The 15,999-nt window shown below is 43.7% G+C and overlaps 1 protein-coding gene across 3 annotated transcripts in view; it reads left to right on the plus strand.

Moving 5' to 3' along the window:
- Positions 1 to 8,207: 8,207 nt before the first annotated feature.
- Positions 8,208 to 15,999, plus strand: part of ADCY6 (adenylate cyclase 6) — a 221,544-nt gene continuing 213,752 nt past the window's right edge. For 2 of the 3 annotated variants that reach the window (XM_075852207.1, XM_075852208.1), the window contains exon 1: positions 8,719 to 8,810. In XM_075852207.1, the coding sequence (XP_075708322.1) occupies positions 8,782 to 8,810 (29 nt within the window). In that variant the 5' untranslated portion in view covers positions 8,719 to 8,781. Of the gene's footprint in view, positions 8,331 to 8,718; positions 8,811 to 15,999 lie in introns of those variants that run through there. The other variant, XM_075852209.1, reaches the window with a different exon arrangement.

The following is a 15,999-nucleotide window of genomic DNA, read 5'->3' on the forward strand; positions in this document are numbered from 1 at the left end:
GTCTGTTATATGGCCACCGGTTCTGCCTTATAACCGACTGCAGCACCCGCAATCGGTCCCCGGGAAAGTTTGTTGTAGCAACAAACTTTCCAGTTTGTTGTAGTAACAAACTTTCCAGTTCGTTGCTACAACAAGCTTTCCCTGCGATCACATGACCGGGACCTGAACCAATTAGGTCCCGGTCATGTCTCCTGGACCAGAGGCAGGGGTTAACAGCGCGATCCGGGTGTCAGCGCTACTCTGAGACACCCGGATCGTGCTTTTAACACCCACCGTGAATTCACGTCGGCGCTGCACAGAGCCCAGCAAATGCCGACGTGAATATACAGTGGGCGGTCGGGAAGCGGTTGAAATTGATAGCCTGTTCTTATGATAGGCCATCAATATCAGATCGGTGGGGGTCTGACTCTTGGCACCCCTGCCGATCAGCTGTTTGAAGGTGCCTTCATTGTTTATCAGGCACAGATCTGTAGTTTTAGTATAGTAGCAGCTGTACCTGGTATTACATCTCAGAGCAGTTCAATCCCAGTCAAGTCAATCCAAACCTTCTCATAACTTACACGCTGACAAACATATTTCACATTAACCACATCGCAAGTGGGCCTGTGTTCTATCAAATGCCAGGGCTGAATTTCAGTCCCGTTCCCGCCCTGATTGTGGGTATTATTTAATAAAGTTGCTAGCTGAGGACCTGTGAGGTGTTTGTTTCCAAAACTAGATATCTTACATTTTTGGCAGTTTTTTGCATGTAAGGCTTCGTTCACATCTGCGTTGGGGTCCCGTTCTGACGTTCTGTCTGAGCTTTCCGTCCGAACAGGACCTTGAACAGACAAAAACGGAAACCAGAGGTTTCCGTTTCCATCACCATTGATTTTAACTGAAACGCTTGTGTCAGTCTGTGTCTGTTCAGGGTCCCGTTCTGACCGAAAAGCTCTGACTGAACATCAGAACGGGACCCCAACACAGATGGGAACGAAGCCTTATAGTCTTAATTTCTCAGAACCCAGACTGACTAGTTTTGGAAGCAACCTTTTTTTTTTTGACCATTTTGACACTCACAAATGCCAATGTTCGCATTTTAAGAACCATGACTTTTTTTTTTCCCGTCAACGTATGAAGCTATATATGTGCTTGTTTTCCGCAGGATGAATTTTTGTTTTTTAATGGCATCATTTCGGCATACATATTGATTAACATTTTACATTTATTTTGGTAGCAATTCCATTATTTATTTGTTTTTGCACCGTTCACTGTGTGGTATAAATAATGTGTAACGGAGGGCGTGTCCTGGATATGGCAGCGTAAAGATGTGTTTGGCTCCAGCTCCATCTCTCTCGCTTCCATTTAGATATCTTTAGCAACTGCTGGGGGTCCCTTAACTGCCTGATACAATTTTTGTGTAAGTAAAGGTGCTTCAGCTCCAACTTTCCTCTCATGAACAATATCCAAGGAATGTCTAGTGAGCAAAAGATGACTCTAAGTATCGTAATAGGTGCAACATCGGGATCCACGGATTACCCAAATCTGATGCGCCAGGGGGGCCTAACCAATATACTTCAAACCATGAAAAACACTAGAAACAGAAGGAGTCATGCACTATTGTAATACAGTTTGCCAATGGCATAGAAAAATAATTTTTATTGGACAAATACAAAATACATAGAGTTAAAAAAGACTACAAATCTGAAGACTGTACACCTCCCAGATGGTGAGGATGAACCTAAAGGAACCACTCCTTATATTGGCAGTTGCAGGAAGAAAAAAGCTTATCTGACAGATAGTAAAATACTAACTAGGACTAAGGCAGAAAAATACAATGAAGGCAGAAAATACAATAAAGTGGTACTAGGCATAGGAGTCAGGGTATGTAAATTTAAGTAAGTAACATCATACATACAGCCAGAGTCACAAAGCTAACGAAGGTAAACATTGTGAATGGATTCCAATCTGAGCAAGAAAAGTGCTCACAGAGAATCCCCACAAAAAAGACAAAGTCTTCCCAGAGTGTTAACGCCACAAGAAAGGAGCAAGTAAATATGTAAAGCACAGCATAAAGTGTTACTAACCCATATGGTTCCTGCAGTTCAGTATCTTCCCGAGTACGGAGAGACCCCGACGCGCGTTTCGCGTGGATGGCTTTTTCAAAAGGGGTATACTTCAAACCATGTTGCCCAATATCTGATGATATGGAACGAACATTGTCCACTGGGCCCCAAAAGGTTAGAGCCATAGTGACCACGAGATGTTGTCTGCATCATTATGCGCGTAGCGCGCACCACTAGATTATTCTATATAAGGGTCTTCAATTACAACTGCTTACTGACCTTTCCAGAACCACCCTGAATGGGAGACGCATGCTATGACCTTTACTTTAAGTCCTACGTGAGTGCAACATTCCCTATTCCTTTGGTTTCTTATTTCAACAACAAATTAGACAACAGGGTCGCCTCTTCCTTCTTTGTAACTATGAGGACCTTCGAGGCTTTCTGCAGTGTCTGGAACTCCCTAATATTGCACTCATGGATTGGACTACTCTTCCCACCTCTAAAGACCATCTAAGGACCATCCTCAGCCACTGGACTCAGCTCTTGCACCTGATAGGGCTCTTCTGCCTCAAAGACAGCGCTGCAGTCAAGTGTAATGTCTTGCTGGAGGAAAATGTTTGCTAGATATTACCTTTATACTCAGAAAAGTTGATTCTCTTGCCTTAGTATATTCTTACTGTGTTTTTCTATGCTATTGCCTACTTTAAAAGCTAGAGCTATTTTCCTATTGCCTTAGTGTAGATTTTCAATGTTTTCTCTAAACTACTGCCTACTGTAGGTGCTAGAGATTTTTTTTTACCATATGTGCCACATGAGCGTTCTTGCACTGTCCTATTTAACTGCTGATATGGTACTGTTAGCTGGGTCATCTTAACCTGGGCACAAATAAGTGCCCTTTAATTTCTCTATATCACGAAGGTGAGGGCATGGACGACGATGCCACCTGCTGGCCACTTCTCCCATCTAGTTAGCTGTCCTACCAACAATGATGCAATTTCTGCGCAAGTACAGGTGCATAAAAGCCAAACTTTCTCTCTTGAACAGCATCTCAAGAATCTCTAGCAAGCAAAAGTTGACTCTGAATATCGTAATAGGTGCAACAACGTTTCAGGTTGAGCAGAGACATATTGTCACCCCAATTGCGGCTAGGGTTAGCTGCTGGTCAGCTCCACCTCTGAGGTTTTCTTTCCAGTGAGACTACAATCCTGTTTTTTATCTCCATGTTATTTCTTCTTTTTCCAAATTCTGTTCCTCTTCTTTTTTTTTTTTTTTTTTTTTTTTCTTCTTCACCATGTCAGCCCCTTTGAAATGCTGTTCCTTTAATGTATGCGGCTTTCATGTCCCTGAAAAATAGTTGCAAGTTCTATATAATTTAAATAACGGATACCCATTTCAAGGCTGGTCATGTACTTGCCAGTCGTGATTGGCACTTCCCTAATTGATTTAATCGCACCTATCCCGCAGTCAAATCCAAGGGGATTTCGATAGCTCTCTTAACCTGCTGCATGAAGAGCTGGACTCTAAGATTGACCCTGGTGGTTGTTACATTTTTCTTAAAATATCCATTTATAACCGGGAGTTTGCTCCATCTCTTGAAACAGAACCAATTTAGGGCATGCAGGGGAAACTTCCTGGAAGTAGTTGAATTTTCCAAATTTATTCTAGTTTTGGAAAATTTCTATTTAATACTGGACGCCTCATTGAACGATTTCTCAGGACACTCTTTGCTCCCAGCCGGCTTGCTTTAGGTCCCTCCTGCACGATCTAAGGGCTTTAGATGTTTGGAGAATTCCCCATTCTCGGGATAAGGATTTTACACACTTTTCACACTCACATAACATGTACAGCTGCACTGACCTCTTTTTCCTAGGCCACCATGCTCTGGACTTCTCTCCCCAAGCCCCCTTAGACTTCTTTTTATGGTAAGACCATGCCGCTATTTTTCTCTCCCTTTTACTTCCTAAGATAATACATAGACCAGGGGCCCTAATGACCCTCTCTTAAGAGATCAAGTATTTAAATCAGATGCTGACACCGACATTGCAGACTTTACATATCATGCCTCAGACCCAACCAGAAACAACGTAGTAAAATGCGCTTGGCTGTTTCTGATAAAACCCGGCAACCTCGTCAGCCAGTGGCTGGAGCCCAGCGACAGAAGGTAGGAAGAGGGGTCAGGGGGCCCCGTTCTAGAGATAGGTGCTGGTCAAGAGGTGGGATATGCAATAAATGTCTGAGATGGGAATACCCCTTTACCATTATTTAGACTGTATTTCTATTCAATTTCATGTTACTTTAATGAAAATCAGTAGTCGCTTTCTTTTAAAAACATGGAGATTTCTGAACTTTAAAGTCCTCTTCACATCTGCTTTCGGCATTCCGTTGTGCTGCTCTGTCAAAGGAGCAGGACAGAGAAAATGCCACAAGCACAGGTTCCACTGAGCAATGGAGACAACTGGCGACGATGGAACCCATTGACTTTAATAAGTTCCGTTGGCGTGTCCGGGGTTTTACTGAAAACAATAGCGCAGCATTCTGCGATATTGTTTTCGGTATTTTTAGCAGAATCTGTGACGAATTCCCCCAACAGAGCCTCTAACGCAGATGTGAACAGGGCCTTAAACGGCAGTGTATATTTATATTTCATAAATAATATATGACACTATATATAATAGTATGTATCTACAGCTTAGCCTGATTTGTTCAGGATTCTAATGCGAACATGAAAAAAGTTTTTGTTTGATCTGCATGCAGCTTGTGTACTTTTTGCGGCTGTGATGAGTGAGTCAATGTTTAGAGCAAAGGTCTTTATGTTTCAGAGCAGCAGCCCATAATACAGAGATGCTTGAGTTCAGACACACCTGTTCTAAGGTTGTGTATTTCTAACCCATTCACGCAACCATTACGTCCTAATTGTGGTCTATTGATCACAATGGGACAAAATATGATGCCCAGTGGATGACACAGGCACAGGAGCTGTGCCCACACCATCTGCAGCGGGTGCCAGCCATAATATACAGCCGATATCCCACTGCAATGGCCGGGATTGTAGCTACCTCCGACTTCAGTCTTTTGACCCCTTAGATGCCACTGTCAATAGAAATCGCGGCATCTAAGTGGCTAGAAAGGGGGGGGGGGCTCCCTCTGTCACCCCATTGATGCCCCCCACTAAAGGCACGGCCTAATAGATTGCCAGTCAGTTTTACACTGACAGGAATTAATGCTTTGGTATACTGGGTATACCAAAGCATTATATAAGTGATCGCATAAGTAGATCGCATTTTGAAGTCTCCCTAGTAGGACTAAAATACTTGTTTATCAAAGTTTAATAAAGTTTTTGTTTTTTTTAATTGTTCACAGTAAAAATATTTTTTTTCCCATAATGTGGGTTTATTTAGCAAGTTTAATAAAAAATAATACATATGTATTGCTACAACTTTATTATAACAAACCCTACAATAAAGCGACGTAACAAAACCCTGCAAAAAACAATGGCAGAGTGGCTCTTTTTCAATTCCCCTCCCTAATTTTTTTTTATAAAAGTTAATAAATTATATGTACCCCAAAATTGTTCTATTAATAAATATGACTCATCCAACAAAAAAAACAAGCCCTCATACAGTTACATCGGTGGAAAAAGAAAAAAGTTATGGCTCTTGGAATGCGGCAACATAAAAACTATTTTATTGACATGAAATGTTCCATTATTGTTCCAAGAAAATACAAATTTAGTTTTGCCGTAATCATTACGACCCACAGAATAGAGGTAACACATTATTTATGCCGCATGAAGAACAGATTCAATTTAAAACGCAAAATACTATGGTGGAATTGCTCTGTTTTTAGCTCCACCTGAAAAAAAGTTAATAAAAGTTTATCAGTAAGTTATATATACCCCATAGTGACATTTAAAAATCTGAGTCGTAGTGAAAAAACACAAGCCCTAATACAGCTCCGTTGATGGTAAAAAAAGTTATGGCTCAGTATGTGGCGACACAAAAGAAATGTGAAAAAGTAGTAAAACATAAAAAATAAAATAAGGCCCCATTCACATCACGTTAAGGCACTACGTTTATCCTGTACTTTGGGAAAGGCGTACAAGATAAATGTGTCCATAGGGCTCCATTATCCTGACGGAGATCAAAAGCGTGTCCTTTTGGCCTCCGTCGAGCTGGTATACGTCGGTATACTTTTTTTTTAAGGATGGTGTAGCGTAGTAGACTACGATATTCCATCCTGAGGGATCCCGCAGAATACATTTTTTAACATGGCAGCCTATGGGTGACCACTGTATAGCATCCGCCACAGGTATACGTCAAACGTATGCCTCGGGGAGCTCCCGACATCACTGTCCATATAGGTATAGTGAAGTCAGGAGCTTCCACAGTGTAGAAGTCCCTGGGCAGAGCATTATTAGATGGATCTGTCCAGGGACTCCGGCCCCCTGAAATCTCCAGAAGTCGCTGTCCATATATGGATCGTGACGTCAGGAGGAGTGCTGGGGTCCCCGAGCTGATCAGCTGATGCTCTGCTCGTCTAATCCAGCGATTGGAAAGTCCTGAAGTCGCTGTCCATATATGCACAGTGACTTCAATAGCTTTGCCAGGGCCGGTCCCCAGGCAACGTATCCCACTGTGTGACATACAGTGGGATACGTTTTGGCCTTTTGTCAGAGGTATATGTCGGGGGTCTTCCTGACGTATACCTCCGACGGAAGCCCCTAACGTGATATGAATAGGGCCTAAATTTGGAATCATATATTCGTAACGACCTGCAGTAAAAAGGTAACGTAAATTTTCCCGCACAGTGAACGTTGTAAAAAAGAAACAAAAGAAACAATGGCGGAGTTGCAGATTTATTTCCATTCCCATCCAAAAAAAACAAATACGTTTTTTTTAAACGGCTACATTGACGGAAAAATTAAAAAGTTATGGCTCCTCAGCATGCAGCGAAGAAAAATAAATAAAAGAATCACTGCGTATTTAAGGTTATAAATAGCTGCGTCCTGAAGGGATTAAATGGCATTCCCCTTGGATACTCCATCAATGTGCGATCAGTGGTATTGCAACTCCGTCCCATTCACGTGAAAGGGGCTGCTGCAATACTAGACACAGGACATGGATAAGAGTGGCGTTGTATTTTGTTAGGGTATGTTTTTTCGGGAGTAGTTGTTTTTTCAGGCGTAGTTCAGGCGAATTTTGGATCGCGAAATACTCCGATGTACAGCTTGAAAACGCCTGTAAACAGCTGACCATTGTTTTCAACGGTTAAAAGCTGGGTAGTGCATACGAGTCGTAATTTTATGACGCTGTTTAAAAAAATTAGCCGGAAAATTACGCCCGTAAAAAAGGAGTGCATGTCACTTCTTGAGCCGATTTTGACCATTTCCTTTGGAAAACGTTTGGCAAATCTGCCTCAAAAACGCTTTATCCTGAAAACAGCCTCATATTTTTCTGCTTCGTACAGAAGCCATGTGAACATACCCTGAAACTTTGAAGGGCTGTGCTGCTCCACGAAGTGCCATGGCCTATTTGTTCTCATGTTTAATGGGGGTGCCAGTGTTTGGACTCAACAAATCACACATTGATGGTATACGGACACGTAATCGCTGCAGCATTGCCAACAAAGTGCGTCGGGAAGAACCGGAGCCGCTGCGCTGGAACGTCGGGAGATCTATCAGGTGAGTAATGGCTCTTTTATTGTTTATGGCATTTCAACCCCCTTTTTGTACCTACAGCTTCCTGAGGTGTAAATCTGGTGATGAATGTGGTACCTGAAGTTATTACAGGATAATGGTTAATATTGGGACGTCCTTTGCATGTGTTTGGTTTGCTCTCAGGGTGAATATCTACACTTACAGACATATTATGGGGACTGAACATGCACACACATATGGCAGGGACAGTAGTAGACGGGGCACCTGGTCCTTTAAGAAGATAACGAGGCACTGAATCTAGGATTACGCGTTCACGCGCGGAGCCTGCACTGCGCATGTGCGGCCCTCAACATAGAGAGAAGGAGCGGGAGCGCGCACGTCGGCTGGGGATATACCGGGGATACCAAGTTGCTTGTAGTATAACACCTGGGCAGAGGGCGTTTTCTCTGGACATGAGAAGAGTCGAGGACCGGGGGTGACAGGTAACAGAGCTACACGAGTGCGGAGCCCACAGAGAACACGCTGCCAGTAGCCACCCTGCAGAGTGCGGCAGGGGAGGAGGAGGAATCCCAGCAGGAGAGCAACTACCACCGAACCAGCACCATTCAGTCACCACAGGGAAGCCCCAGGTCAGTTGTGCTGCGTGTCACCTGTAGCCGCCTCTGTGACACTGTACGTGGTGCCGCCTGGCAGGGAGCATTGACTTGCCCTTGTCACACACGGCTCAGTACCCCGTCATTGTGCTACCTGTAGTTGCAGCTACCTGTATTATCGCTTCAGTTCTATCATCATCAGTCATTGATGCCCACTTCAGTCAGCCTGGCATCACCTGTATATTCAGTGATACCTTGTACCCAGTGGTGCCCCCCAGTATCTGTGTGTCCACTTCTGGCAGCCTCCGTGTCCTCTCTCCTCCCTCCAGTGTCACACTCTCTCCCTGCTCCCCTCCCCTTCTCTCTCCTCTGTGTGTCTGGAGCAGCCTGGCCGCCTCTGCTGTGCGGACCTTCCTCTGGGACAGAAGCGGGATGAGGGGGGCTGCTCTGTGCTGCTGCTTCTGCTGCCGCCGCCGTGCTCCGTGGGATGGTGGGGGCGGATTGCGGGGGTGTGAGGTAGGTCTTGGGGAGAGGATTGCGGAGGTTTGTTGTTGGGTGGGAGCGGGGAGCACTGCTGCTGGGGTGGTGAGGATTCAGCAATGCAGAAGGTCCAGGCTGTGCGGGAATGTGCTGGAGGCAGGCGCTTCTCCGGGGACCTTCTGCCCGCTGGAGGGCTGACTCTGTGACCGCCGGGGATCTGCCCTGCCCCGTGTACATGGAGCAGTGATCCAGAGGTGTGATCTCCCCTCAGCTGACTTCCTATGTATACTGACAGGACAGAGGTGTGATCTACTGGGAGCTGACTTCCTGTGTGCTGACATGGGATCTACTCTGCATGTGTGTTGTGTGAGCACTGCAGGGATCTGTTCAGGCTTCACCTATGTAAGTGCACCTGAGAACTGTAGCTGTCTGGGGCATCCATGGTTATTGTGACATGAGATCTGTCATTGGACTTGTGTCTATGTAGCAGTGGTTCACCTTGTATGCAGCTATGGTGGATGGGCCTACATTGGGCTGATGGCATGATATCCCCTGATTGGTCTTGCTGCCTATCTAGATGATGATCTTGCTGATCCCTTCAGGCTGGTGTTCTGTAGGATTTCATAGGAGACACTTTTGATTCCATGACCTGACAGAGCTGCTAGAGAACATCATTGGTGGCCACAGTGTTCCCTCCATGGCATAGGTGTGAGTGAGGAGTCACATCTGAATGTTTGCATTTTGTGTGGAGTAAGCTTTAATGGTCCTATGTCTAGAGGCTTGGATCTATGATGTCAAGCAAACACTCATCCTGGTCTGCAACCTGTGGCTCTCTGGCTGTTTGTGAAACTACAGCCCCAAGCATGCTCTGACGGCCAGCGATAGCTGGAAAGCCATAGAGATAGTAAGCTGGAAGCCACACCAGTTTCTAGAATGAAGAGGATTGAATGTCTTTGTACTGAAAAATATGGGATTGTAATGCCTATGTCTAAAAGTCCCATTGATTTCATTGGAATAACCGTCAATATAGCCTCATATAGTAGTTTTCTTGATTTAACATTACACTTTTAATTACTATTTAAAGGGAGCCTGTCACGTGGTACATGCAGTCCGATCTGCCGGTAACATATGATAGAGCAGGAGGAGCTGAGCAGATTGATATATAGTTTTCTGGGAAAATATTTAGTCTAACCGGTTTTTTTATTGATATAAATCACTGCTTACTTTAAGCTTGAGTCCAGTGGGCGGTCCTACTTAGTGATTGATTGCTATCTCTGTATGCACAGTAATGCAGGAAAGGCTGACAATCAATGGTAGAGACCTCCCACCAGACTCTTACGCCCAGTGTAAGCAGGGGAGTATAGCAATAATATACAGGTTACCCTGAATCTTTTCCCACAAAGTTATATACCAATCTGCTCATCTCTTCCTGCTCTAGAACATGCTGCCTGCAGATCGGACAGCATATACCACATGACCGGTTCCCTTGAAAATCCATATAAACTGCATTTTGGAAGGCAGGAGGTTGAACCAGCTGATATATGCAGTGCTCCCCGACCTGCCGTCCAAAACCTGGCTGGCATGAAAATTCAGTCACCGTAGTCCGCCTATTACCTGCTGAACCTTTTATGCATTGTCCACTGATCATAACAACAGACAACCCTGTCTATTTCCTGAACCGACTTTTGGATATCTGCCATGGGTAGACCTTTATTACAGTAGGTCACCAAGTCAGCAATAGGTATGCATTGTAAGGCTGGGTTCACACGACCTATTTTCAGACGTAAACGAGGCGTATTATGCCTCGTTTTAAGTCTGAATAGGGCTACAATTACATAGTTACATAGTTACATAGTTAGTACGGCTGAAAAAAGACACATGTCCATCAAGTTCAACCAAGGGAAGGGAAAAGGGAAGGAAAAATTTCTACACATAGTAGCTAATATTTTTTTGTTCTAGGAAATTATCTAACCCTTTTTTAAAGCCATCTACTGTCCCTGCTGTGACCAGCTCCTGCGGTAGGCTATTCCATAGATTCACAGTTCTCACTGTAAAGAAGGCTTGTCGCCTCTGCAGCTTGAACCTTTTTTTCTCCAGACGGAGGGAGTGCCCCCTTGTTTTTTGAGGGGGTTTTACAAGGAACAGGATTTCACCATATTTTTTGTAAGTGCCATTAATATATTTATATAAGTTAATCATGTCCCCCCTTAGTCTTCTTTTTTCAAGGCTAAATAGGTTTAATTCTTTCAATCTTTCCTCATAACTTAAATTCTCCATGCCCCTTATTAGCTTCGTTGCTCTTCTTTGTATTTTTTCCAACTCCAGGGCATCCTTTCTATGAACTGGAGCCCAGAACTGAACTGCATATTCTAGATGAGGCCTCACTAATGCTTTGTAAAGTGGTAATATTACATCCCTGTCCCGCGAGTCCATGCCTCTTTTAATACACGACAATATCCTGCTGGCCTTTGAAGCAGCTGATTTACACTGCATGCTGTTATTGAGTTTATGATTTACAAGTACACCCAGATCCTTCTCAACAAGTGAATCCGCCAGTGTAGCGCCCCCTAGGACATATGATGCATGCAGGTTGTTGGTACCAAGATGCATAACTTTACATTTATCTACATTAAACTTCATTTGCCAAGTGGACGCCCAAACACTTAGTTTGTTTAAAGAGGCTCTGTCACCACATTGTGCAACCCCTATCTGCTATTGCAGCAGATAGGCGCTGCAATGTAGATTACAGTAACGTTTTTATTTTTAAAAAAACGAGCATTTTTGGCCAAGTTATGACCATTTTCGTATTTATGCAAATGAGGCCTGCAAAAGTACAACTGGGCGTGTTGAAAAGTAAAAGTACAACTGGGCGTGTATTATGTGCGTACATCGGGGCGTGTTTACTACTTTTACTAGCTGGGCGTTGTGTATAGAAGTGTCATCCACTTCTCTTCACAACGCCCAGCTTCTGGCAGTGCAGCACTGTGACGTCACTCACAGGTCCTGCATCGTGTCGGCACCAGAGGCTACAGATGATTCTGCAGCAGCATCGGCGTTTGCAGGTAAGTCGATGTAGCTACTTACCTGCAAACGCTGGTGCTGCTGCAGAATCAAGTGTAGCCTCTGGTGCCGACACGATGCAGGACCTGTGAGTGACGTCACAGTGCTGCACTGCCAGAAGCTGGGCGTTGTGAAGAGAAGTGGATGTTACTTCTCTTCAGAGCGCCCAGCTAGTAAAAGTAGTAAACACGCCCCGATGTACGCACGTAATACACGCCCAGTTGTACTTTTACTTTTCAACACGCCCAGTTGTACTTTTGCAAGCCTCATTTGCATAAATACGAAAATGGTCATAACTTGGCCAAAAATGCTCGTTTTTTAAAAATAAAAACGTTACTGTAATCTACATTGCAGCGCCTATCTGCTGCAATAGCAGATAGGGGTTGCAAAATCTGGTGACAGAGCCTCTTTAAATCTGCCTGTAATTCATGAACATCTTCCATAGTCTGAACTATATTACATAGCTTGGTGTCATCTGCAAAAATAGAAATAGTGCTATTAATCCCTTCCTCTATATCATTAATAAATAAGTTGAATAATAGTGGTCCCAGCACTGAACCCTGGGGTACACCACTTATAACCGGGGACCATTCAGAGAAGGAATCATTGACCACAACTCTCTGGATACGGTCCTTGAGCCAATTCTCAATCCAATTACAAACTATATTTTCTAAACCTATAGTCCTTAATTTACCCATTAGGCGTCTATGGGGGACAGTGTCAAATGCCTTTGCAAAGTCCAAAAACACTAAATCCACAGCGGCCCCTCTGTCTAGACTTCTGCTCACCTCTTCATAAAAACAGATTAGGTTAGTTTGACAACTTCTGTCCTTAGTAAAACCGTGCTGGCTGTCACTTATAATGCTATTTATTGTCACATAATCCTGTATATAGTCCCTCAATAGCCCCTCAAACATTTTCCCCACGATGGATGTTAAGCTTACTGGTCTATAATTACCCGGGGAAGACCTAGAGCCCTTTTTGAAAATAGGCACCACATTTGCCCTGCGCCAGTCCCTTGGCACTATACCAGTCACTAGAGATTCTCTGAATATTATGAAAAGGGGGACAGAAATAACTGAACTAAGCTCTTTAAGAATTCTAGGGTGTAACCCATCTGGTCCCATCTGCCCATTCATTTGAATGGGTTTGCCGACGTACTGTGCAGACAACCTGTCATTTACGCGTCGTCGTTTGATGTCTGTCAAACGACGACGCGTAAAAATACAGCCTCGGCAAAAGAAGTGCAGGACACTTATATACATTATATGCAGGGCACTTCTTTCAGATGTAATTTGAGCCGTTCTTCATTGAACTCAATGAAGCACAGTTCAAAATTTACGGCTGTCAGAGAAGCCTCGCAAAATGCGAGGAGCAGCAATTACGGCTGAAACGAGGCAGCGGTTTTCTCCTGAAAACAGTCTGTCTTTTCAGACGTAAATGCCTGCTATCGTGTGAACATACCCTAAGGCTTAGCTTTTCTCAACGTTTCATACCATGACTACATGTACCTCCATTTCTGACAGCTCACTGAAGTTATTCATTTTTTTTCAATATTAGTTTGTTGCTGTGGTGGTTTTTGGACCATTGGATAAAAACACACATCGTGTCCGCTTTCCTTATTGCTCATTAAAGATTTGGGTTTTGTGAATAGGACTTTTAGAGTACAAAGGTCTAACTTTAAATAGGTTGTCTTATATGAACAGCCCCTTCCCTAAATCGCTACCTGCTGGGGATCAGCTGACCGGGTCCAACAACTCAAACTCCCTGCGATCAGCTGTTACGGCTAGGGGCAGGGAATGCTGCAAGAGAAATGTGGTATAACACCGTGGTACCCATTCAAATGATTGGGCATCCAATCATTGGGCAACTTCCTTACATTATATTAATATCATTCACTAAGTGATGTGTACATTGTAGAAGTTCTATATCCAGTATTTGGTGAGAAGTTTACTAAGGTAGGTACTGGCTGTTGTTGGCAAAAAATGATTCTTATAGTTGTAAAATAAATTCTTTGTGAGTGGCATCAACGATATGTCCATTGGCCTATTATGTATTAAATCGCCATTTAGTATCCAGGGGGTTACATTAAGAAAATGTTGTCTTTTGTAAACGGAAATGGGCACAATTTTCCACGTATACATCGTATAAATGTAGAGTTTACTTCTACTGTAACAATTCACTGTTAAAATGAGATTAAATTACGTTTTTGAGCATATTTTTTTCTTTGCTTACGACTGATTTTATACATGCTATATATTATTTTGTATTTATTTTTGGCTAAAAATAAGTTGGGCTGAATATTTAAAGGGGACCTGTCACTAAGATCATGCTGCTCTGAGGATAGCATTAGTTGTATCAGGGATGTGCAGCATAGGCAGAAAGGTGTATTTTTTATTTTTTTTTAAATTCTATATCTTAAAACCACCAACATTTAACACACTTAGTTGATTTTATATCAATAGGCTTACTGCCTATGCATGATCTTAGTAGCAGGATTCCTTTAAGTCATAATTTCAGGCTCTTTCCTTACGGAGGCTTAGCATATGTCATTCTATCCTGGAAATCCTCTCGATGTGCTCTGATATCCTGCTGAGCTTGTACTGGGCTTAAGGCCTCTTAAACGAGCGACAATATAGCATGTTGATTGGCGTTCGTTTAGCTTCATTTACATGGAGCTGTATGGAGATGACGAACAAGATCGTTCCCCATACAGTTGCACAATTGTCGGCAGCACATCCCCTGTGTACACGGGGAGATGTGCTGTCGACAACAATGATTTTTAGGACTGCATGAAAGATCAACCGACAAATGAGCGCTTGCTGGGCCCTTTTTACATGGGCCGATGATTGTGAACAAACGTTTTGTTTGATGACCCAGAGATGCAGTGGAAGGGTACCTAAAAAAATAAATAACCCCATGCCTGCTGCCTGCTTCCAGACTTACTTTTGCAGATAGTCTTATGGGCTACGGGCCAACGGGACTCAGACGCGATGATGTCACTGCAACGCTTCGGACTGCGCAGGAATCCCATCCTGGAGCTTCCTATAATCCCCAGTATTACTGGGTGGTGAGCACATAAGGGGCACCATTACTGGGTGGTGGGCACGCAGGGAGCATCATTACTGGGGGGGCGGGCACGCATGGGGCACCATTACTGAGTGGCGGGCACGCAGGGGGCACCATTATTGTATCTGAAGGCACTAAGGAGCCACTAGTACTGTGTGGTGCACTATCATTGTGGGGGCACTTTAACCGTATGGTGAACTAAGGGAGGCAGCAGTGGTGGCTGGGAGTCATTGCAGTCTGGGCCAGATAGAGAAGAAAAGTGAAGGACTCCAATCAGGGAAGATGTCCCTGGATATAATTGTTTGTATCCTGTGACTGTCTGAGAAGTATTTTATTAATATGTCCAGTCTGCGTTGTGGTGATATTCTGCAGACCGCCTGTATGGTATCTGACCACTACATAATCACTGTATTCCGTCTCAATATGGTGGTAAAAGTCATAATTTAGGTATTCCTGTAGTATCAACAGTATGGTGGTGTTATTTATTCACGATATGGTGGTGTTATTTAGTCACTGTATTTGTTATTATTGGGGAAAGATCTTGCCCTGTTTTTCCCAAATAGAGCGCATGAGTCTTGGGGAACACAGTCCAGACCACTGAACACCAGGACCTGGCTGTGCGCTAGGCAGCAATGCTTTGTGTAAATGTCACTGAGTCTCATTAATGCCATTGCTCAAAAATGATGGAATCACAACCATAATTGGGAAGTGTAAATGGGCGTTTAATGTGTGTGTCGTGTATTCAAGCTTAGTGCCTAGGGTAGTGTGAGCTATAAATATGGTCCTGGTCTCCGGTGGTAGTAGTAGTTAGAGTATTTCCTGTGTAAACCTTGTGGTGCCTCATGACAATGCTGCTCGCTTATAGTCATTGTGTGATCCAGTTGACAGTTCTAGTATTTCCTATCTTGATCTCCCAAGTGACTTATGACTACATTGAAATTCTCAGTTATTGCCTGGAGTTAGACTTTAACCCCTTAGTGTCTAAGCCTGTTTTGGCCTTGTGGACACAGCCGATTTTTGCAAATCTGACGTGTCACTTTATGTGGTAATAACTCCAGAATGCTTTTGCCTATCCAAGTGATTCTGAGATTGTTTT

This window comes from Rhinoderma darwinii, chromosome 2, assembly GCF_050947455.1.
Source record: "Rhinoderma darwinii isolate aRhiDar2 chromosome 2, aRhiDar2.hap1, whole genome shotgun sequence".
In the NCBI taxonomy this organism is placed as follows: Eukaryota; Metazoa; Chordata; class Amphibia; order Anura; family Rhinodermatidae; genus Rhinoderma; species Rhinoderma darwinii.